Source organism: Cervus elaphus, chromosome 33 (assembly GCF_910594005.1).
Source record: "Cervus elaphus chromosome 33, mCerEla1.1, whole genome shotgun sequence".
NCBI lineage: Eukaryota > Metazoa > Chordata > Mammalia > Artiodactyla > Cervidae > Cervus > Cervus elaphus.
This window is the reverse complement of record NC_057847.1, coordinates 69,628,991-69,654,648: the sequence shown is the minus strand read 5'-3', so window position 1 is coordinate 69,654,648 and position 25,658 is coordinate 69,628,991. Positions and strand designations below refer to the sequence as shown.

At 39.9% G+C, this 25,658-nt stretch overlaps 1 protein-coding gene across 1 annotated transcript in view; it reads left to right on the top strand.

The window, feature by feature from the left end:
* The window catches only part of LOC122688522 (eukaryotic translation initiation factor 4 gamma 2-like), a 137,938-nt gene that overhangs the window by 85,564 nt on the left and 26,716 nt on the right, over positions 1-25,658 (top strand). Inside the window, exons 4-6 of the mRNA XM_043894534.1 lie at positions 14,987-15,108; positions 16,519-16,625; positions 18,260-18,493. Coding sequence (XP_043750469.1) covers positions 14,987-15,108; positions 16,519-16,625; positions 18,260-18,493 — 463 coding nt within the window. The remainder of the gene's footprint in view (positions 1-14,986; positions 15,109-16,518; positions 16,626-18,259; positions 18,494-25,658) is intronic.

Sequence of the window (25,658 nt, the reverse complement as noted above, 5' to 3'; positions counted from 1 at the left end):
AAGAAGATAACCCTCACTGATGCAGACAGACACCAACCAATCACTTGAGGGCCAAGGTAGAACAAAAAGGAGGAGAGAGGGCAAATTCTCTCTTTCTGCCTTGACCTTGGACATCCATCTTCTCCTGTCCTTTGACTTTAGGTTACTGTGCTTAGTCACTTCAGTCATGCTCGGCTCTTTGTGACCATGGACTGTGGCCCACCAGGCTCCCTTGTCCATGGGGTTTCTCCAGGAAAGAATACTGAAGTGGGTTGTCATGCCTTCCTCCAGGAGATCTTCCCAATTCCAGGATCGATCCCAGGTTTCCTGCATTGCAGGCAGATTCTTTACTGTCTGAGCCAGCAGGGAAGCCCTTTGACTTTAGAGCTCTTGCTTTTCAGGTCATTGGTCTCCAGGGCTTTATACCAGGACTGACTTACCGCAGGGTTCTCAAGCCTTTGGCCTCAGACTGGGAATCACACCACTGGCTTCCCTGATTCTCAGGTCTTTTGACTAAGACTGAACTATACCACTGGTTTTCATGTTCTCTAGCTTATAGACAGCAGAGTATGTTACTTGTTAGCTTCCATAAATATGTGAACAAATTTTCATAATTCTCATAATAAATTTCCCCTTATGTATCTATATATCTTAGTGATCCTGTTTCTTTAGAAAATCCTGACTAATACAGTGGGTTGTATGATCTCTGTCATGACCACATTACTCTGTCCTTGTAAAAGTAGCCATAAACAGTACATAAGTGAATGAACATGACTCTGTTCCAATAAATCTTTATTTACAAAAACAGATGGTGGGCCAAATATGGTCCATAGGTCATAATTTGCTGACTCCTGTGCTTTGTTGGTCCCATCACTTCATGGGAAATAGATGGGGAAACAATGGAAGCAGTGTCAGACTTTATTTTCTTGGGGTCCAAAATCACTGCAGATGGTGATTGCAGCCATGAAATTAAAAGATGCTTACTCCTTGGAAGGAAAGTTATGACCAACCTAGATAGCATATTAAAAAGCAGAGATCTTACTTTGCCAACAAAGGTCTGTCTGGTCAAGGCTATGGTTTTTCCAGTGGTCATATATGGATGTGAGAGTTGGACTGTGAAGAAAGCTGAGTGCTGAAAAATTGATGCTTTTGAACTGTGGAGTTGGAGAAGACTCTTGAGAGTCCCTTGGACTGCAAGGAGATCCAACCAGTCCATCCTAAAGGAGATCAGTCTTGGGTGTTCATTAGAAGGACTGATGCTTAAGCTGAAACTCCAATACATTGGCCACCTGATGTGAAGAGCTGACTCATTGGAAAAGACCCTGATGCTGGCAGGGATTGGGGGCAGGAGGAGAAGGGGATGACAGAGGATGAGATGGCTGGATGGCATCACCCATTTGATGGACATGAGTTTGAGTAAACTCTGGGAGTTGGTGATGGACAGGGAGGCCTGGTGTGCTGCGATTCATGGGATCGCAAAGAGTCGGACACGACTGAGTGACTGAACCGAACTGAACTGAATGCTTTGTTTATGCCTATGATAGGGAAGAGATATTGGAGCACTGTCAAAAAAGACTAATGGATTTCACGTGGCAGGAAAACATCCCACACAGTAGGGCTGTGAATTTAGGGAAGATCTGAGAAACTCTTCAAAGTCCAGCTTATACTCTACCTCACTTATATTACTTTAAGTAAAATTATGCAATGCTCCAGTGCCCCCATCTCCTATTCCCCTAAATTGTAAAAGTTAGCATTTCTGGAGTCATGTTTCTCTATTAATTTTTAGGAAAACCGCCTGAAAATTTAGGATTTCAACGGACCTTGTGAGTTTGAAAAAGGGGAGCACAGGGCTCAGTACCTACCGAGTGTGACTTTTTTATTTAAAGGTTACTACAGATGCAGCTTTTACAGAAAAGAGCCAAAAGCCCCCTATAGATTAAAAAAGCATCTGAATATAAATGGTGGTCAGGCCAGGTGTGAATAAGGCACCTCTGGGCCCTCTGCAGAAAGTGGATGGTCTGTCACTTTCGTAATTAGAAAGGCCACAGCCATGCAAAATGCATGGGAAACACAACAGCATAGGAAGAAGGCAGCCCCATGGGATCAGAAGGAAAGGAGACAGAAAGCCATTGAGCTGGTCACACCTGCCCCAGGGACTGTGGCTGGAGCAGGGAGTGAGGCTTTGAAAGGCGTTGCCAGGCAGACGTGGGAAGAAAATGGAGAAGGCGGATTTCAGGCTGTAGGAGAAGGCTGCTGAAGAACAAGAACCAGCCGAGGTGAAAGATACATAGAGCAGGCGAGTCACAGGCACGGGAGGGGAGCAGCTGGTCCTGCCGCGGAGGGAGGTGAGGGGGCCTGTCTCAGTGAAAACGGACTTGTGTGAGCACTGGTGGGGGGCCGGGGAGTGAGGCGAGAGGACGGCAGGGGGAAGACAGGGAAGACAGGACAGCAGGAGAGGCGGCTCCTCTTCTCCCCACCCCCAGGATGGAAGGTTCTCAAGGAGACCTCAGGAAGGAGGACCAGGAAGAAACAACTGAGAATCTGATTTCAGAGGAAATGCAATGAAGAAATCAAAGGGGGAAGTTCACGGAATGTCTAGTATTTCGACTGAGGGAAAATGTAGGGAAGCATCATTGCGAGTTAGGACATGCACTGCTACTGACAGAGAAATAAAGGGCTGCCTTCAGGGGGAGAAAGGAAAGATGAGAAGATGGGAAGGGACTAAGCATTTGTTATACTGAGTCTGTGAGAAACCAGAATGCAATTTAGGTCCTGAAAGATTTGAGAGAAATTTGTTTGCTCTGCTAGGGAGGAATTACAGCTAGCTCGTCGTCTAGCTCAACTATGGTAGCAGTCCTCTCAAAAAAACTCTCCAAATATAAGATATTGGTATAAGTTTAAATTCATGTCCTAAAGTACACAGCTGGTTCTGAAAACTAGACCAGTCGATGTGTAGGAAAGGGTGAATTACATCCACACAGGGTGGGAAGTATCCACACCCACACGTACATATGCTCACACGTATATGTGGGCTTCCCAGGTGGTGCTAGTGGTAAAGAACCCACCAACCAATGTAGGAGATGTAAGAGACACAGGGTCGGGAAGATCCCCTGGAGGAGGACGTGGCAACCCACTCCAGTATTCTTGCCTGGAGAATCCCATGGACAGAGGAGCCTGGCGGAGCTACAGTCCATAGGATCACAGAGTCAGACACGACCGAAGTGACTTAGCACACAGCACATATAAGAGTGTTATGGATCACCGTACCCATCTAAAGAATTCGTCACTAGGAATTATGAGCACCTATTAGATGCTCAATTGCTTACTGGAAGAATTAAACAGGGGACAATAGAGAATGCATAATGCAGCTCTGTGTTGAATCCTTACTCATGTAGCTTGAATACTCATTTACTGACGTGTTGAGGAAGCTATCAAAGAAACACAGTTGATAATGATGATTTCTCACTGATAAAAGTAAGAAACTGATTATGATTGCATATTGCCCCTTCCAAAGACCAAGTGTCTTTTCCTTTTGAGCACCGTTACTGCTGAGACTTCTCTTTTTCCACAGGTCAGTTGTTTTCCTTCCATTGGCTACTGTCCTCCTTCATAGACTCTGAATCTGCCTACTGCCCCCACTACCAGGAGGTCCTTTTCATCTGCTGCTTGTAATTCTACATCACAGAGGAGAAAGCCTGAGCCAGCCCTGGGAAGACAGGGCTGCTGGGGTGTGACGGGGGAGGGTAAGGGTGGCAACCACTCTCCTAATTGGCATCTCATGTACATACCACAGAACCTGCCTCTGACTTGACTCTGTCCCCATAGCAACCTCAGTGAGACAGTCTTGCTGTTTTGTCTTTCTTTGCTTTTGCTATTAAGATTAGTGGACCTTATCATTTAATGTGAGAAATTAACTTCAGTGTAATAATTAGGAGCAATGCTACATATAGAGGAGGCATTCTTCTCAATGATTTGGGTACTGTATGGCCAATATTATAAACTTTGCTGATGAATAAAATAACACTTTTTAATAGAGACTTTTTCAGACTATACTCTCATTCATCTTCCTGTTTCTGTAGTTCCCCTCTGCCCTGTGTGTATCACAAACGGAAAACTGGAGAATCATTGTGTCTTGTCTTAACTCAAAGAAGAATTGTCATCTGAGACTCATCATTAACTCATTTCATTAAAGAAGTGCTAATAAATAAATTCCCTAAGAGACAATTGTACCTCAGGAACAAAATTGAAGAAACGATGTCAGGAATTTCTAATATAGGCTAAATCTATGATGTAATATGAGAATGATAAATATTGCCTAATTTTCAGCAACTAGAAACCTGTAAACACAACAAATCTTCCTAAGAACATTCTAGGATATTAAGCAGATGGTTTGTGAACATATAGAAAAGATTCATTCACTCATTCATTCTTTCCATTTATGCATTAAGTGTTTATTGAACACCTGCTTTGTGCCAGATGCACAAATTAAATGGATCTTATGGGACAGATTTTTTTTTACAATGATCTTGCCTTTAGAAATATAAAGCTGATTCATAACTGTAATTTAATTGTATACTTTTAAAAATATTATATGAACACATACATGAAGCAGCAGAGGTAAAAAACCTCAGTGCTAATTTTAGATTGAAACATTATGGTAGCTAGAGGATTGGCTGGTCACTTTTGATAGTAAACAGGTTTACTGTTAACTCCTTACATCACTTGTTTGTGGTCTTAAAGTGTCTGTGTAATTGAAAGCATCCTCCAGTTTAAAAGCATATCTCTTCTCAAATTTTTATATGAATTTCAAAACCCTAAGAGAGAAACATTTTCATAATGTAATTTTTCAAGACTTCTTCCTCAGAGTCTAAACTGTTCCAAGTTCAAGACAATTTTCTCCCTAATGGTATGAATATTTTATGTAAGTATAATATTCTATTGTATTGAGATAAATCAAGCTTGCCTCTGAAATTTAACTTTCAGCAGATCCTTCTTTGGACAATTTATCTGATAATATTCTTCTAATTCAGAGGGAATGTATGTTCCTTAGAGTTCAGAACTTCATTGAATTTCTGAGAATAAAAATGCTAGCAACTCATTATTCTGGCCTGTAGGGGAAAGGAGTGAGCAAGGATAAATGAAATCCAACGGTAATCCCCAAAACTCATTTTAATGATTAGTTTCAACTCCTTTCCTTGGTAAAACTGTGTGGTGAGACTCACGATGTGCAGGCAGGAGTGGCTGTTGTGTCTGGTTTCACCCCCTCTCCCTGTTTCTGGGTGCACTGGGACTCAGGGGACTTCAGGGTGAAAGGAACAAGAGACCAGCATCAAAGGAGCAGAAAAGGAAAGCCTTGGGATGGAGCATGAATAAAGATTCAGTCAGTCCTTCCTGCCTGATTCCACCATACCAGTTTCATCACATCCCTTCTCACACTGCAGCACGGGTGGGCGGGTGTTTACCTAGTCCATTGTCATCTATTCGTTAAACTAACACTTAAGTGTGCAGAGCACTGGGAGGCCCTCGAAACTCATTAGTTTCAGATGAGCCTGGGAGTCCTGACAATGGCTATTCCGAAGAGCTTGTGACTTAAACGATTCTCTTATTTTGGTAACTTTAAGATACATTTACAAGGGGCAGAAACTTCCATGGGCTCGATATCATAAACCTACCAGGCAGAGACAAGAAGTATAGCTTTTCCCCAAACCACATGCGTGAACTTCTCATTCCAATGTGATGTGTGTTTTCTTGAGCTCAACATTATCTTAGCCTCATGTTAAAGTTGCCCATAGTTTAGATCAGTGTCAAGTGCAAGTAGGGGCAAGGAAGGGTGGAAAGAAGTTTAAATCAGTTGCAATTAAATTGTCCATCTTGCAAATTTTCTAAATACGTATGGTTATGCTTGAATCTTTTTCTTGGAAAAAGCTCATGCATTGATTCTCCATTCATTTCACGGAAAACTTAGCATTGGCAGGGGACACTGTTGTACCTGTTTATGAGACACTAAAACAGCAAAGACATGGGGATGAAGTCAGGGTTTGTACTAAGTAGAGGGAATGTGAACTTTCTCTGATTTGCTATCCCACAGAATTAGACAATTTCATCAGTTTTATCCTTTTCTTATTGCTGCATAATAGTTTTACTATAAACCTGGAAGCTCAAAGTAGCATGTATTTTTATTTCCCAGTTCTCTAGGTCAGAAGTCTTGTTTAGCTGGATTCTCTGCTTGGGATGTCACAAAGCCAAAATCAAGGCATTGGCTGCCTGGGCTCTTATCTGGAGCATCAGGCAAGACTCTACTTCCAAGCTCATTTGGGCGGATCCATGAAGGGGATGCAGAGAAGGCACTGGCAACCCACTCCAGTACTCTTGCCTGGAAAATCCTATGAATGGAAGAGCCTGGTAGGCTGCAGTCCATGGGGTTGCAAAGAGTTGGACATAGCGACTTCACTTTTACTTTTCACTTTCATGCATTGGAGAAGGAAATGTCAACCCACTTTCTCCTATTGTTATTGTGTTATTGCCTAGAGAATCCCAGGGACGGAGGAGCCTGATGGGCTGCCATCTATGGGGTTGCACAGAGTCAGAGACGACTGAAGAGACTTAGCAGCAGCAGCATGAAGGGGATATATAATATACTCACATACTACCTTGCGCATAGAAGAGATGTGCATTTTTTCCCCCAAAGCTGATCTAAACTTCCTGTCCAACTAAATTATTTTAGTTCAGTCTGGTAACCTTAATACATGCTGACGATTCAAAAATTCTCATTAGATAAAAATTGTCAGTATCCATTTAAAAAAAAATCCGAATATAATTACTTTATAGTGTTGTGTTAGCTTGTGTTGTACAACAAAGTGTATAAACTATATACATATAGATGGATCCCCTCCCTCTTGGGGCTCCCGCCCATCCTCCTGTACCCACCTGTCTAGATCATCACAGAGCACTGAGCTGGGCTCAGTAACTCCACTCTAGCTACCATACACATAGTATTATATATATGTGTGTGTGTAAAATAGACAGCTAGTGGGAAGCTGTTGTATAGCATAGGGAGCTCAGTTCGGAACTCTGTGCTGACCTAGATGGATGGGTATGGAGGGGTGGAAGGGGGCCGCAGGAGGGAGGGGATCTATCTATATATATATAGTTGATATATATATCAACTTCTGTCATACTGCAGAAGCTAACACAACATTGCAAAGTAATTAATACTCCAACGTTTAAAAAATATACTGGAAATTTTAACCCAGTGTGAATTTTTGAATTGTTGGCTTGCATTAAGGTTACTGGATTAAGAAGCACTTCACTTCCCAGAAACCAGAGAGAAAATTGGTGAGCTGAAGGTTGAAGCTTTAGCAGGAATGCACCTTAGACTTAGGGCTTCCCTGGTGGCTCAGTGGAAAAGAATCGGCCTGCCAATGCAGGAGATGCTGTGCTATCCCTGATCTGGGAAAAATCCCCTGGAGGAGGAAATTGCAACCCACTCCAGTATTCTTGCCTGGGAAATCCCATGGACAGAGGAGCCTGGAGGACTACAGTCCATGGGGTTGCAAAGAGTCAGATAACTCTTAGCAACTGAACAACAATTAAAATTGTAGACTTAAAATTGCTTAAGGTTGCTTATGTCTTTTACAGCAATAACAAAAAGGTTTTAAACGAAATGCTCCAATTCTTTAAAAGACTAGCTTTTCAATTTATTTGTATGAGAGAAATTTGAAATGTCATCTGATGGCAGCGATGTGGTGCTGTCTTTCTGTCATCCCAAAGGCCAGCACAGGATCTGGCCGTGAGCAGATAATTGATAGATTTTATTAAATGAAGTTTTGCTGTCCTAGTGAGAGCTTCACTTGACATGGTCAAGTAACCACTTTAGACATTCTGTAATCAAATATTATCCTTCCATTTTTCTATATTTTTCTTCTTAGAAATGAAACTGTGGAGCTTGGTGTATAGTGACTATCGATGTACAGGTAGAGAGTTCCATCCTAGGGCAGGTAAGAATCCCATGTGAGGGATTTAGACATGGAGAGCTGTTTGAAAAGCAAACATTTGAGCAAGACTGGGGACACTGGGCCTGAAATTACAAGGACTTGGGCTCAAGTGATTGCTTCACAATTCACTGGACAAGTCACTTAGCCTCTCTCAGTTTAGTTTCTTTTGCAAAATGAATCATCTTTAACTTTCAGTAGTGTTGGGAAGTTTATTTGAATTAATGAATATAAAGCAATTAGCTTGTTCATAAGATCTTTACTCTCTCTTTAGCAGTTGACCTTCTTTTTAGAGGCACGCACCCATAATTAAAACATTTAAATCACTAAATATTTTGCTTATGCCATAATGAAAATGAAACATCAAAGTTTCCTTGAGATAATTTTAATATTTTATTTTATTTCCCCTGGCTTGTCACATTCACTAAGTTATTACTTTCTCATACTGGCCTTAAAGCAAGTTGAATCAAAACTCTGCCTCTGCAAAATATCTCCTAGACTCCGGATTAGGTCAGGGAGAGTTGGAATGGATATCAACCCATCAGAATGCCACAAAGTGTATGTTTCTTTGTGGGGCTTTGCAGACACACCCCTTGTGTTGACTCCCAGCTCTACCACAAGCTGTGTGATTTGGGGATAAGTGCTCACATTCTCAGATTCGAAGTTTCATCTATGGAGTATCATGTGCATGCTAATTTGCTTCAGGCATGTCTGACTCTTTGTGACCCTATGAACTATAGTCCATCTGGCTTCTCTGTCCATGGGATTCTCCAGGCAAGAATACTGGAGTGGGTTGTCATGCCCTCCTCCAGGGGATCTTCCCAACCAGGGGATCGAACCTGCATCTTTTCACATCTCTTGCATTGGCAAGTGAGTTCTTTACTACTAGTACCACCTGGGAAACCTGTATAGAAGGGATTGTAATGATAGTACCTACCTTGGGAGTTTGAAAGAATACAAGTAGTTAATACACTCGAAACTCATCAATAATGATTGGACTATAATAAATACTTGATAAATATCTATTCTTGTCATTTGAGAATACTGAGGACTTCCTATTTTTTCATGCTCTTGTGAGAGTGAAGACTAGCTTTCTTAGTTGTTTTCCTGAACCTCTCTTTACGCATACAGAGACACATAGCACTCTCTCCTCATGAACAAGGTGGTCCCTGCAACTACATGGTGCTAAGCTCCCCTTATAGATCCAGATGATAAGTTTCACTTGGGTGTCAGGTTAGAGATTAAATTCAAGACTGCAAATAATTTTCATCTTTTAGACCAATGCTGGACAATCGGATGGATGGCCAAGACTGCAGTTTTATATAGGTTCCAAAGACATGTCCCAATTCCCTGGGAAAGAAGTCTATGATAGATTAAAAATATCTGCCATGAGTGGAAGAGGAAGGAAGGGTTAAGTATTTTCCATCTATGACCTTGTCCATGATAGGGGATGAGAGACAATACTTAAAATTTCACAGTTTGAAAAAGATCCTAAACTATTTTCTCTATTAAATTATGTTTGCTAGACTATGGAACCCAGTTTAGCCTTCCATAGGGGCTCCAGGGACAGCCACATAGAGCCAGGGAGCAAGGAACCATCCACCTAGGAGCAGTGATTACAGGTGTGTTGCTTGTTAATAAACAATAAAATACAATTATCTAAAAATTGGTCTTGCTTGTTTTCATTATGCTCTGGCAGTTTTAAAGAATGTCAGTAAAAAAAAAAAAAAAAAATCCTCCCTGAAAAATAATCTGTGGCTCTAAATGCTATGGTTACTGTGAAGTTTTAATAATATATACCTAAGTCCCAATTTAGGGCTTCCCCAATGCTCAGTAGATGAATAATCTGCCTGTAATGCAGGAGACACAGGTTTGATCTCTGAGTCAGGAAGCTCTTCTGGAGGAGGAAATGGCAACCCACTTCAGTATTCTTGCCTAAAAAAATCCCATGGATAGAGGAGCCTGGCAGGTTACAGTCCATGGGGTTGCAAATGTGTCAGACATGACTGAATATGTGGCACAAACCCCAATTTAACAGATTTTTAATATATCTCATTTAATAAACACTATGTTCTACCAGAAATTAATTTGGAAGCAACTCATTTATAAAATTGGCCCCCACACATCTGGATTCTGCTACACACATGCATTTTCACAGTGAGCAGTCAGAGTAAGGAAACAAACAGCTCAGCATCCCATTGGCTTGTCTCGGGTATGGTCCTTGTCTCCCTCCGCTGTCCTAAGACATGTTCCTGTATTTAGAGAGCAGACTTGAGATAAGCTATGATAATACTAATTGGAAAGAAGAGGAAATGGAACTTGATTTCCTCAGTCCTGTCATTCTAGGTGCAAATCATCTTGTGAACTTTGAGAAATTCACTCTTTGGGAAGCATTTTTCACATAGTTTTCTCTTATTTAAAAAAAGCAATAACATGACTAATCTATGACTTTTTGTAATTATTAATTACTGCTATGACTACATAAATAAAATTCAAGAAGATTTCTTTTCTGGTTATTATTATTTATTTTCACAATGAATACTGAAAAAAAAAAAAAAACCTCGGTCATATAAAGGATGAAATGCTAATAACTGATCTACTTTAAATGTCAAACTCACTTAGTAAGCTACTGTTTCTGAGTGTCCTTCTGCCCTCCCCACCACCCTAGACTGACACTGATAACTGCTGACTTTAACATTTTCCCCATCTATGTTATTATGCCTTTAAGTAAGTCAGTTTCCAGTTATAAAAATGACCCTGAATTTTACAGAAATGAGCCCTGTTTGCTTTTGACAGTCTTAGTATTAATCTTTCACATTAAACTGTAAAAGTAATTCCCATGTTAATTTGCACAGAAGCATAGATATATTTTTCTGCTAATATGCAATTTTTGCTATTAAACACAATAATACAGACTAAGACTTAATATATTGTTCCTTATATTAATAAGTTTACTTGTAAATAAATATAATCGAGGCATGAAAATGGTGAGGAGAATGATAACAAATGTTTCCTCAGAGGGAAAATGATTTCAAAATGTGCGTACATACAAGTACACAAATGTACAGTAAAACTATGAAGTCATGTGACTGCTTGTTAGACATCATGGAATACAGTAATCTAAATGCCTGGTACTCTCAGCAAAGAAGGCTCTATGGGGACTGTGTCCACATCACCACATCTCTGCCTTTGCTCATGTGAGTTTCGCCACTCATCTTTGGAAGGGAAAATCTCTGCTTTATCGGAATTTTGTATATTGATATATGTCTTTGTGATTTATCACCATGTGGCTCCACTCAGATGGATTTAGCCTCTCAATCAGAGTGTGAGTTTCTTAGAGGCAGAATCTAAGTTCAACAAAACAATGGCACATTTTTTAACTGGTGACTGTTGAAACTCATGATCATGGTTGGATAGATAACAAATATGTGACTAGGTCAATAGTTTCCTAAATTTGGATTTTGTGATGGAGTGACCTTTTTGAAAGTAAGTGAATTTTCATTGCAAATGGCCCTAATATCTTATACCTGATTATGGGTCCATCCACTCTGCTGGGCTTGCTAACAGTGAGAGCAGGATGCTTTGACTTCTAGCACAGAATACCATCTGTGCCACTGAAGCCAAGGAGGATCGATTTGCTGGGATCCCAGTAGTGAAGCTGGGATATACAGAAGCAGTAACTGTATTGGTTGACTGCCTGTTTTTCAGTTTCACCCAAATCCCAATTTTTTGTTGTATAAGCCATATGCAAGGTGTTATGTAAGGGAAGAGATGTGATTCAAGTCCACAAATGTCTATGAAGTGTATAATCTATAAGAGCAACTCTTGCTTTGCAATAAGATTAGAACACATTATTACCAGGTAATATTTTGCCATGTGGATACACCAGCCATGTGGATGGAGTAGGAGGTAGGGTGGAATTGAATTCAGGACTTGGATAAGGGAAGTATTCACATCGATTAGGTTGGGATGTGTAGTCACAGCTTTGAAAGTGATTCCTGAGTCAGGTGCTTTCCCAAGCTTGGGAAACCAGACCTTGTCAAGGTACTTAGGGGATGTTGAGTTTTGAAGAAAAGGTGGACATTGCATTCTGCCTGAAGTCATGAAGAACAAAATTATGATACATGTCATGTTTCCAGGTTGTGTGTGGACAAGTAGCTTTGTAGTCACCTGGATTTTTTTATCAACACACAACTTCCTTGTGCCTTTCCAAACATGGCTGGGAAAGAAAGCCAGGAAGATATGCTTTACTAATCACACCAGGTAAGTCTTGTGAAAATTAATATTTGTTTTAACTATACATTTCATGTAAACTCAACACATAATTTTACAAAAATACATGCGTGAAACTATATTATATATGCTGTCTTTGGTATTTTCCTGCAAACTATTTTTGGGCTTGCCTCTCTTCTGCAACCTTATTTACTAAGTTAGATTTGGATGTATTCTTCCATATTTTTCATTTCTCTTTTGTATGTATGCACATCTGCCTTGTATATATATAGATGTAGATATACAAACAGTGGCTTTTTAATACCTTGTGTGTTTACATATGATATAGTGCAGTCATAACTTTTCAAAAGTGGAATTATATACATTTCTTGCATATTTCTTCAGTCAATCAATACTTTATTGAAATCTCCAAGTTAACTGGTATAACTGTAAGGGTTCTGGAGCCAATTCCAGTGTGTGTGTATGTGTGTGTGTGTGTGTGTGTGTGTGTCTGAGTGGATGGGGAGTTTCCATACCAACAAGCAATTTGATAATAACTGCATGTCCTACACTTCAGCTCAATTCTGACACTATCTTGTTGGACACAATATCAAGTTCCATAGGTCAAGCTCTCACCTACAAGTGTGCATGTGTGTGTGCTCAGTTGCTCAGTTGAGACTGACTCTTTGCGACCCTGTGGACTATAGCCTGCCAGACTCCTCTGCTTATGGGGTTCTCCAGACAAGAATATTGGGAGTGGGCTGCCATTTCCTCCCCTAGCGGATCTTCCCGACCTAGGGATTGAAACTGCATCTCCTATGTCTCCTGTATTGGTAGGAGGATTCTTTACCACTGAGCCACCTGGCAAGCCCATCAGTCCCACAAGACTGCCCTTCAATTCCGATGCCACTTGCAAGCTTAGGTTGCTACCTGTTCTTCTGACAAACTGGCTATAAGTCAAAGGTTTCCATGACTCCCTTCCTTGTATTCAAATAATTTGCCAGAGCTGCTCACAGGACTTAGGAAACCAGTTTTCTCCCTAGATTGTAAGTTTATTAAAAGAATGTTAAAGGATACAAATCCAAAACTGGATGAGCATATACAAAGGGTGTGGTCTCCAACAAAGAAGCTTGTATCCTTGTGGAGTTTGGAGTCCTGCATGGTGGCACATGGAGCATTCTGGTTCACCAATCTGGAAGTTATGTCTCAGCAGTCCTTTTGGGTTTTTAATGGAGGCTTCATCAAATAATGATAGATTAAATCATTGGCTATTGATGATTACACCTTGGAAGAAAAGTTATGACCAATCTAGACAGCATATTCAAAAGCAGAGACATTACTTTGCCAACAAAGTTCTGTCTAGTCAAGGCTACGGTTTTCCCAGTGGTCATGTATGGATGTGAGAGTTGGATTATAAAGAAAGCTGAACATCAAAGAATTGATGCTTTTGAACTGCGGTGTTGGAGAAGACTCTTGAGAGTCCTTTGAACTGAAAGGAGATCCAACCAGTCCATCCTAAAGGAGATCAGTCCTGCGTGTTCATTGGAAAGACTGATGCTGAAGCTGAAACTCCAGTACTTTGGCCACCTCATGTGAAGAGTTGACTCATTGGAAAAGACCCTGATGCTGGGAAAGATTGAGGGCAGGAGGAGAAGGGGACGACAGAGGATGAGATGGCTGGATGGCATCACCGATTTGATGGACATGAGTTTGAGTAAACTCTGGGAGTTGGTGATGGACAGGGAGGCCTGGCATGCTGTGGTTCATGGGGTCACAAATCATCAGATACGACTGAGCAACTGAACTGAACTGATTGATGATTAAACCTGTAGCCCGTTCTCCCCAAAGGTTGGGAGCAGGGATGGGATGAAAAATTGCAAACCTTTAATTCCATGGTTGATTCTCATGGCAATCAGCCCTTATATCTAAGTGCCTCCAAAAGCTACCTCATTAACATGAAAAGAGATACCGTTATGGCTTTCATCATAGGATATTCAGAGGATTTTAGGAGTTCTATGTCAGAAATGAGGATAAAGATCAAACTATATACCTTATTATAAGTGACAGTATTATACACTGTAATTTATTTTGCAATAACTACAAAGTATTCCATGTATGTCTATCTGTGTAGATATGTAATAATTTATTCATCCATTTCCTTATAATCAATATTTACTTTTTGAGGACTCTTCTTTACAGTACTGCAACAAATATCGATATGTACCAGATGGTTGTTTCTGGTTCTAAGTGAAAAATTCCTTGAAGCAGAAGAGCTGGGTCAAAGGACATATGCATTTTTAGTATTTACAGCATAAGCAGATTTCTTTTTTAAGAAAAAAAATGACTGGAACCATTCATATTTCAATCAGAAATGTTTAAATGTGAATTTCATTGATTTCTGTAGTAGAATAGATCTTGGTCTTTTAAATATTGCCAATTCTGATACCAAAAATGTAAAATAGTTTTTTAATTTTCAGATTGCAACTGCTACTGAATTTAAGCAAATTTTCAAGTTTGGTGACCATTTGGATTTGTTCTTGTTGACTTGAAAATACATACCACTCACAACATGAGCTGTGAACTTTCACTTTATTTGGGGGATTACTGAGGATGATAGCCTGGGAGACAGCCTGTCAGATAACTCTGAGGAACTGCCCCAAATAGTAGAGGGGAAAGGCCAGCATACAAGTGATTTTGGTTATAGTTTGGGATGCATGGATTCAAGCATACATCTCGGTGAAAGGTGACTGCTAGTCACAAGGATCAGATATCCCAGTTAATAATTTCATCTTTTATTTGTACAGGAAGATGCAAGACTCTGGATCCATTAAAATTTTTCCTGAATTACAGGTATCTAAGGGCCTGTCTGGAGTGTTTTCTGAAAGCAGATTCCCCAGCCTTGTCTTTAGTTTGAATTCCTCTCATGGTATGTTGTAATTCAGTGACCGAGGTGGCTAATGACAATCCTGGTCGAACCAGATGACAAGTGGCAGTCCTTGCTTTAGACTCTTCTGTGAATTGTCTATGCACATCCTATGTCCAATTATTGAATGTTTATGATCATTCTAGTTTGGTATTATAAAAGCTTTATGATAGATATTTTTTAATATTAACTTTGATTTGGTGGTTGTTGGTGGTAATGGTGTTAGTGGTGTGTGTTATTAATAACACGAATGTCAAGAAGCACAAATGCCTGATGAAAGTACATGTATTTTTTTGGACTCTAAACACATGTGAACTGTCCCTTGGAATGGTATTATCAGATTACATGCACATTTGCAGTGCACAAGAAGGCCCATGTCTCTTTACAGTCAATGATACAGGGCATAATCTCTGCTATTTTGATAGTTTAAAAATGAGATTTCACTTGTCTAGTTTGTAGTTCTTACTTTAAACTTACTAGCGATATTTAACATTTTTGTCATATTCATTAGCTCTTGGTGTTTTGTCTCATAGCTACTCCATATATCACAAACACCAGCCCCCCCGCCCCCTCATTAAATATAATACCTATCCACATATTAGAGAGAAATAGTAAATTGAAACTCCGAAATGTGATTGCATTGCCTCCATATTTTATGAAGTATAACCATTTAACACCTTTCTAACAGTGCAACCACCAGAGAGTTCTGTTATTCATTTGTTTGTTTGAAACCAAGTGAGAAGAATTCATCTCCAAACTTACAGACCAGTGTATTTTCAGACCATCATTGGATCATTTACCCTCTTAAGTCTTTAAAGATTGTTTACCCTCTTAAGTCTTCTAGGTCTTCCCATTTGCCTCAAATGAGCTACATGTATGATTGCTGTAATGACTCTGAATATCTATTTTGTTGTTGCTGTTGCTCAGTCCTGTCTGACTCTTGGTGACCCCATGGACTGTAGTCCACCAGGTTCCTCTGTCCATGGAACTTTCCAGGCAAGAATACTGGAATGGGCTGCCTTTTCCTACTCCAGGGGATCTTCCTGGTACATATACATGTATTCAGAGAGAGAACAACGATCAGGTTGGCTTTATTATGAAATAATTTTAAAGATTTTTAAAAAACAAATTAGAGGAGTATCCCTCAAGCTGCCAAAATTAAAAGGGAGGTCGCAGTTTCAAACTAAATTCTATTTATTAATTTATCATCAGCTTAAATTTGGAGTGTGAAGAAGTGGTTGATCTGAGAAACACGAAAAGTTGTGTAATCTTACCAAGTGAGCCCTTTAGGCAGAGATTAGTGTCAATAACCATGTGCCATCCTTGCCTTGGATGTTTGGAGGCATTCACACTATTGAATCACACATGTTTAGTGACCTTGCTGCAGTGATTGTCAACTTTCTTGCTTATTAGGTGTGGACAAGACAATCTTTCTGCATAATCCAGGGGCTAGGGGTGTCAGTTACAACACTGTGATTGTTACAAATTCAGTCCAGGATAAACTGGACCTGAGAGTCAAGGTAAGTCCCAGATGGACAGCCTGAGGAGGTGGGTGGCGCTTTTCTGGAATGTTGGTTCAGGGCCTTCTGCCTGTCTGTGCATATGTGAGCATCCACTCAGCTGTAGGACCAGCTGGCAAAGCCTGTCCTCTTTCCTTGCTGATTATCTCCCTCAGCGTGTGATCAGCCAGAACATATGGTCCACACTCCTACTTGAGTCAACTGCTCCCATTTTCAGAGACTTCTTTGACTCTCTCCAATAACCATGTTGAGGTGCGTATTCCTCCTTAGCATTCCCACAGCCCCCTGGGCCTGACTGTACCATACTCTTTACCATGCTAAGCAGTTATGGTTTATCTGTCAATCTTCCCTACTGTCCTGAGCATTATTTCAGTGTTAAACTTTCTTTTATTACTGTTCTCACAAAGCCTGGCACAACACCTTCTACATGATAAGTGCTGTAATAAAATGCACTTGAATAAATACATGATTAATGGGTACAAGAACTAATGAATATGTTTTTCCATTTTATCTAATTGTACATAACGTTCTGGATGCTCACATAAGAAATTGAGGTGTCTACCAATGACATGCTGGGTTTTGAGGGTCAGCCTCCCTGGAAAGCCAACTCAGATGGCGATTAACTTGAAGGAGGTTTATAGATCAACACGTTTGGAGAGAAATGAAGGAGGGAGGAATAGAGGGAGAAGTTGGTGTGTCTTACAGTCAGAGAATCAACCACTCCCTCTGGGAATTCTGTATCTGTGTTGACCTTGCAAACCTGTCCCTAGATGTACCAAGCACTCAGGCCTCTGCACCCCATGCAGACTGGGCGTTGGATGTCTCACACATAATACAGTTTCAGTAAGTGCTTATTGAGCTTAAAAAAATATATACTGAATATCTCATCAATTTAAAGAATTCTCTTACATAAAGAGTGTTGAAAGAATTGCTAAACAAGCCAAGATTATTCCATGACTCAATCTATCCTGTCACATGCCAACCTTGAGGAACCTGTCACGTCACAGTCCTGGGAGTTATGTCTCACCTGAGGTCAGGACTTCTGTTGTTGTTGTGTTCAGCCTCTAAGTCATGTCCAACTCTTTCTGACTCCAAGAACTCTAGCACACCAGGCTCCTCTGTCCTCCACTATCTCCTGGAGTCTGCTCAAGTTCATATCCATGGAGTCTATGATGCTAGCTAATCATCTCATCCTCTGCGGCCCTCTTCTCCTTTTGCCTTCAATCTTTCCAGTATCATGGTCTTTTCCAATGAGTGGTCTCTTCACACTGAATGCCAAAGATCCCTTGGCATTCCCTCTGATATACCCCCATAACTCTGGCCCCCAGCCTCTCTTTTAAAATGTAGGGAATGCTTTGTCAAGCATCTGGCTTCTCCTACGTGCCTTTTTGTCATCCTGTCATCAGGCCCTGATCAAGGGACGAGCCACTCAGCAGGAAAATTCACTGCATCATAAATTCATAATCCATTTTTCTCCATATGCTCTGACCAACTTATGATGTTCGTAATTAAAACTTTATGCAGACTTACAGCTACTGAGACAGGTTGATTCAGTGCTGGTTGTAGAGCATCATAAATCACTGCGACTTACTGTGTAATTGGGCCCCAATAATTATTCCATCAACGTTAAACAGGGCTGGCATGGGGAAAAACTGCAAGGCAGACACAATCTTCTTTCAGGACCCTTGCATTGCTTTGCTAAGCTCTTTGAGTACCAGCCTTTGCCCTGTGGCTATTTTACGTCATTCCCCCCGCCCCCTCCGGTTCCCAGTTTTCCTCAACATGAAACTTTCCCCCATGTTCCAGGCTCCATCAAACTACACCTCTACCACGAAACCATCTCAGCATATCCCATTCCCGATATCCTGGTATGTGGTACCAGTATACCATTCATGGGAGGGTTGACTTTGTATTGCCTCACAGGGCACTCTGTGGATGGCCCCCAGTCACCAAATACCTTGAGTAATGGCTTTTCCCTAATTGCCATTGAAATCATCTCTTTCCTGTATTTTCAGACTACATTAGAGATAGCTTGATGTCTTGGATAATACATGTGATTTGGGGCTCAATACTAACGTAAAGCAAAAAATGTTCCCCGTCATTCCAGTTCTATAAGGCTTCAGTTGCGATCTAAGTACAGTTGCTCTTGACAGTGAGCCCTGAAGAGAATTCAGAATAGAGAAAAACAGGAAGCATTCTTTGGACACTCAGGTCTCTAGATTGTTAAGATGCATATCTAAGTTAAGACGCATATCTAAGGCAAAGCTGTAATGACTCCAGACTCTTGTATCTTCCTATATGTGTGTGTGTGTATGTGTGTGTGTGTGTGTGTGTGTATGCTCAGTTGTGTCTGACTCTTTGCCACCCAGAGAAGACGTTGCTCCTTTACCTGAACTGTGTGAGTCTCCAAAGCCTTGGTACCAACAAGGGCCCGTTTGCCTTCTTGGCGTGCCCATGCGAACTTGGAGGAGTCTACCCTGGTCTTCCCTGGTGGCTCAAGATGGTAAGGCGTCTGCCTACAATGCAGGAGACCCGAGTTCAAACCCTGGGTCGGGAAGATCTCCTGGAGAAGGAAATGGCAGCCCACTCCAGTACTCTTTCCTGGAAAATCCCTTGGACGGAGGAACCGGGTAGGCTACAGTCCATGGGGTTGCAAAGAGTCGGACACAACTGAACGGCTTCACTTCACTTTCACCCTGGTCTTAGGTCTCCTATAATTTATGATGATCCTGATTTATTCAGCATCAGATAAACGTCTTGCTGTGAGAAGCAGGTTTTCTTTCAACTTAGCCTGCAGAAGAAATATCTGGGTTACATCAGTTGAGAAAACACAGGGAAGATTTTGCTCATTTAGGAGACACTGAGGTGGTTTGAACTGGGTGAATTAGATAGGAGGCTGACCCGATGTCTTTTCTCAGTTCAGCTACTTTAATAGAGTTTTAAGAAAAGAAGTAAAGATAGCAAATAAGCACTCCCAGCTCTAAAGAAAAGGCACACATGTCCTCCCAACTGGCTATGGCTTTTTCAGGCAACTGAGAAACTTGCTAGAGTGGTCTTATAAAGAAATCCACTCATTAACTAAAATCACTCTAGGCTGAGGATGTATGCAAAAATTCATCTACCCTGTGCTCTGAGCCATCTAAGGTAGTCTTAGAAGAGACACATAAAAGAGCTGAGATGATTCTAGGGTGACACCTAGAAGAATGAAGATCACAATAGCATATCAACCCATTATACAATCATCAGTAGTGATCTTATCTCTACAAAACAACCCCAGAATGGGAAACAAGGCTTTCAAAACAAAAGAAATAATGATGACAGATTCCAGCCTCAGACTAACACCCCAGCCAGGTTCATTATGATATGAACCTGGGAGTTTATACTTTCAAGCAATGGCTTAATTAGAAACTAAGAAAATATCACCCTAAAAATGCTAAGATGGGTTTTTTTTTTTACTGTTTTTTTCATATGCAGTTAGAGATAGCAGTCTTGACAAAACATCTTTTCAAAATTTTCACCTTAAAGGAATGAAAGCTCTTCTAAGATGAGCTTGCATTGTGCCTTTGAGTTGTAAATGATATATGTAAACTTGATCTTCTTAGGCATCTCGCTCTGTGTTTTGAAAGCTTGGTCTCTGCCATCAGAAAGATAAACATACGGTATACATTTGGCAGCAAATCAAATAGACTGAGATTCTAAGTCTTTTTGTCTAGCCATATCAGCCCTAAAGGAAATTTGTCATAAGGGGTCCCAGACCATAGGGACCTTTATCATTTCGATCTTGATTGTATCTGCCTATACAATGAAGACATTTATTTAGACTAATTAGGGAAATAAACTTTCTGGATCTTATGCAGACTATATCCTTGGCAATCTTGTGGGAACATCACGTGAATTTATTGAATTGAGTTGCTATTAATATGCTGGTCATCAGTGACAAGATGATGGATCCTTTAAATTGGAAAAACTTCTAAACTGGTAAATTTTAGAGAACTCTCATTGTAAACAGTTGCCTTTTGGTATCTATGGAGACAAAATCAAAGGTGGATACAAAGATATATAATAGCTAACTTCAGGAACTCCCTTAATCTAAAATAAATTAACTCCCCCCCCCAAAAAACAGTTCTGGATGTCTTATTTGTGGTCTCAGCTTCCCCTCATTACATTATTATTATTTATAATAATAATAATTATCATTATTACATTATTATTGTATTACATACAATAATTTAAACATTAGGTCAATTAGTGTTAATTAAGTTGATTAACAAAGGAATTGGAAGAAGCTGAGGGGAAAGTCAAGAAACTTCTTAAGAAGGTGGAAATTTTAAAGGGACTCATCCCAACAGGATGGAAATCTTTATGTTGTTATTAAGAAATGGGATAAATAAAATAGACATTAATGAGATTAAAACAAAAGTTTGGATACAAATCTACCTAGGATTGAATGGACCAAAGTGATACCCTATTCAATTAAGTTCAGTTCAGTCACTCAGTTGTGTCCGACTCTTTGTGACCCCATGAATCGCAGCGCGCCAGGCCTCCCTATCCATCACCAACTCCCGGAGTTTACTCAAACTCATGTCCATCGAGTCAGTGATGCCATCCAGCCATCTCATCCTTTGTCTTCCCCTTCTCCTCCTGCTCCCAATCCCTCCCAGCATCAGGGGCTTTTCCAAAGAGTCAACTCAAAGTTAGTTCCGCCTTATCATCAAAGTGCCCCAAACAAATTTGCTCTATTTATCCCAATTTAGAAAAATTTAAAAGACAGAAAAAAATTATACAAAAATATCTCACCAGCAATTGCTTGGACCAGTTAATCAAGATAAAGATTGACAAAAGGGCTTAACCCCTACTGTGGGCCCCAAAGATTTTATTAAAAAATAGATAAAATGGCCAAGAGTTGGAAAGGAAATTTCTGAGATGACTCAAAAGACTAGGATTTGCTAGTGGAGTCCTAATGGAGGCTAAGTTAAAGGTTTAAGAGTTAATAAAATTGAGATAAAAGTTTGTTAGCAATTGGTGTATTTAAATAGGCTCTGTGTACGTTGGTTACATCTATTTTGCCTGATTATATTGTGGGGATGGACAGTATGTCTCACTGGGGAATACTTCCCCTGCCTGATATTATTAAAAAAAAAAAAAAGACATATAGATCTAACCCCCCCACCTCCACGATATTAATTAAACACAATAAAGGAGAACTAGGGTTGCCTGAGCCCATATAGTATGAAGAGCTAATATTCAGGAGCTAATAAAAATGTAGCGGGTTTTGCTGTTTTTTTTTCCCCCTTTAATGTAAATTGGCTTGAGACTGCTTAGAAAGAGGGCCTTTGTTGAAAGTCATATGTAAACTTTTGAAGGCTTAATATACGTGTGTCTGTGTGTTAAGTTGTGTCCGACTCTGTGCGACCATGTGGACTTTAGCCTGCAAGGCTTCTCTGTCCATGGGATTCTCCAGGCAAGAATACTGAAGCAGGCTGCCATTTCCTACTCCAAGAGATCTTCCTGACTCAGGGCTTGAAGCCACATCTCTTACATCTCCTGCATTGGCAGGCAGATGCTTTATCATTCCTTGACAACGTGCAAATCACATCCTGAACCTGTCACCTTGCCTCCAACTCAGCATGATTTACACCTTGCACCCATGCCCCTTAACTCTATGTAGATTACATCCTGTATCTGGTGCTTACATTCTCTGCTCTCCTTGTAATAGTCCATCCGGTTGCAGACAGATAAACCAGAGACAAATGGACCCAATTAGGGGGTACCTGACTGTTCTGAAATAATGTAAGAAGGAGATGCAAGACTCTCACTATTTTGTTCCTTATCATATACCCTGGAATGTAGGCCCCCTCTATATAACCCCCTCAGGTTCCCCATGGTGGGGCACAGATCTTGAGGTGGCAGCCTGCTGCGTTCTTCCCCTTGTCTCTGGCAGAAGAATAAAGCTACTCTTTCTATTTCTTCCAAACTCTGTCTCTATATTTCTATTCAACATTGATGGACAGGGAGCCAAGACTGGCAACAAGAAGGCTCTTGAAACATCTCAAAGAGTGGTACTAAACTTACTAGGTTTGTTTGTTATGTTAAATTACATGGGGAACATTGTCAAATGAGTGATGATAACCCTTTATATGAAATTACTAAATTTTGGATAAATCTTGGTATATTATCAGCCATAATTCTAATTATTATCTTAACATATTATCTTAAAATGTATGTCAGAGAAGTAACCAAATTTCTTTGTGAATTTTATTGTAATCAATTCTTTTAGCAATCCATTTTAAGTATTTTATAATTTATAGATAGTTATTGTTTTACTCTGATGCTTTTACAAAAAAAAAGATCAAGAAGATTCATTTAGATGAGTTTTTGACAAATATAGGTTTCTGATGACTTTTAGATCATACTGCTGGACTGGGTAAGAGATTCTAAAACTCTAATGGAAAATTTGATGTCTTCATAAATTACTAATCAAAAATATAAAATCAGCAAAACTTAATTATATGGAACTGAACAAACTGATTAGTGTAGTTTATAATTTTATAACTTTTTGCCTAAAATATTACTGGCTTTAATATTTGTTTCTTGCATACATGCTTGTTCACTTGCTTCAGTTGTGTTCAGCTCTTTGTGACCCTATGAACTATAGCTCATCAGGCTCTTCTGCCCCTGGGATTCTTCAGGCAAGAATACTGCAGTGGGTTGCCATGCTCTCCTCCAGGGGATCTTCCTCACTCAGGGATCGAACCTGCTTCTCCTGCATCGCAGGCAGATTCTTTACCCACTGAGCCACCTGGGTAGCTCTAAATATTATTGGCTTTTAATATGCGTTTCTCAGACATGAGGAAACCGTCTACAAAATTATGACTTGCAGCAAGCTAATGAAACATACCTTTGTAAACGCAGATTCTCTGTTTGATCCCACCACACCCTTCTGAAGTTTGTGTCTTATTACAATCCGGATTGCAAATAGTTATACTAATCGTCATTTTAACTTGTTCTGTCTGTGTTATTTTCAGATTATTTATGCTTTGTCTCTCTCTCTGACTTACTATAACCTTATTAACACTACTAGCTATATTACTTATAACTTGCTTATTTTCCAAGATTGCTATTTCTTGCATTACCCAATGAGTAACCAGGTCTCAAAAAAAAAAAAAATGCAGTTCTCTAAAAAAATTAATTGGAATAGTGCAACTCTAGATGTGGGATGAAACAACATGGAAGAAACATTTCTTGGTTCATAATAGGCTAGAAAGAGCGAGGACCCAGAGAAATTCTAAGTGTCTTATCCCTATACAGTACATGAAATTCTCACTGAACATAGAAATGAGCATTCCTAGCACCAGGGGAAACACTGGTCATGAAATGCTCTGCAAACCTTGGTGGAATTTATGAGCAATGGGGAGTACTGTAAAACAAAGAATACTGTCTTCTATTCCAGCCCCTCAAGTATTAAGTTCCAACCTACTGCAGGTGCTCATTGACTATGTGCCCTTAGAAGAATTCCAGATGGAGAGAACCAGGAAATACTCTGTGCTTTAGAGATATGGTCCCTAGAGAGTAAAGACATACATCTAGGGAAAATTTTCAATGACCCTAGGTTCTTGCATCTTCCCATATACAGAAAAGCATTAAAAGAATTAACTTGAGATTGCTGTGCTTTTTGATTAGCAGTATCCTTTTCATGCTCGACTACATATTTTTTCCCAGCAAAAGAAATGTGTATGTATCCTGACTCCTCCCCCACCTCTTCAGAGCAGTTATTCAGAGCTATCTGAGAGTCTGTCTCCTGGGCTATGGTCTTTCAGTAAAGTCGCCACATAGAACACATAAAATTGCTCTTAACTTGAATTTTTTTTTTTTCCATTCAGCACTGTGTAGCTCTGTCACTCATTAGCTGTACTACCCTGGATGTTATTTAAATCCCCAGTCTCAGTGTTTTTAGCTATGCAGTGGAGATTATTCAAATATGATAGAATTCTGTCTTGACTTTTAGCTCTGTGAATTTGCACTAGTAATTTGTATTCCTTAAATATAATTTTTTTCTTAGCTATAAAATGGAGAAAATAATTCACAAAGTATTTTTGTCTTTCTAGTGATGATTAAAATGAAGTAATACATGTAAAGTTCTTGTCATTGAATGTGGGTTCCAGCCATTAATTTTCTTTTTTTCCTATTACTTGTTAAATTTTTGGTGACAGATAATGGAATTTTTTATTTTTGTAAGTGTGGAGATTTCATGGCCCTGGAAAGGACAAACATAGAAAACACATTAATGATTTATGTCTCCCAATTCACTCAGTATAGGATAATGTTTACTAAAATATCAAAGCAGAATATTTTGAAGACATTTAAAACCCTCCAATACTTTGGCCACCTGATGAGAAGAGATGACTCATTGGAAAAGATTCTGATGCTGGGAAAGATTGAAGGCAAAAGGAGAAGGGGACGGCAGAGGATGAGATGGTTAGATCGCATCACCTACTCAATGGACTTGAATTTGAGCAAACTGTGGGAGGTAGTGAAGGACGGGGAAGCCTGGTGTGCTGTAGTCCATGGGATCGCAAAGACTGCATGGACGTGACTTAGCAATTGAACAACGAAAGCCCATCAAAGCACTAGAGAACTGATATCTCTGGTTAGATAATCTATATATCATTTGGGTGAGCTGTTTTTAGTAAATCAGATGAGGTTAAATGGAGAGAGAATGTGAAATATAAAAAGAGACAGTATCTGCCATCCTCCTTGTAATATTTAGACTTGGACTTCCACCACCTGCTCTGCAGGTGATCTGCAGACTCATCTGCTTTATTAGAAACCAGAGTGGAAGCTGCATGTCTTAAGTACTGAAGTCAAATGTTCTTTAAGAAATCAGTCTTTTACATTAAGTCACTAATTAGTATTCAGAACATTAGTTAACACCAAACTAAATTCAGATTATTATTTAAGGATTGCTGAATTTTAAAATTTCAGTCACTTATTAATTATCACACAAAGAAAGATGTACACTATTATTCATAAAAT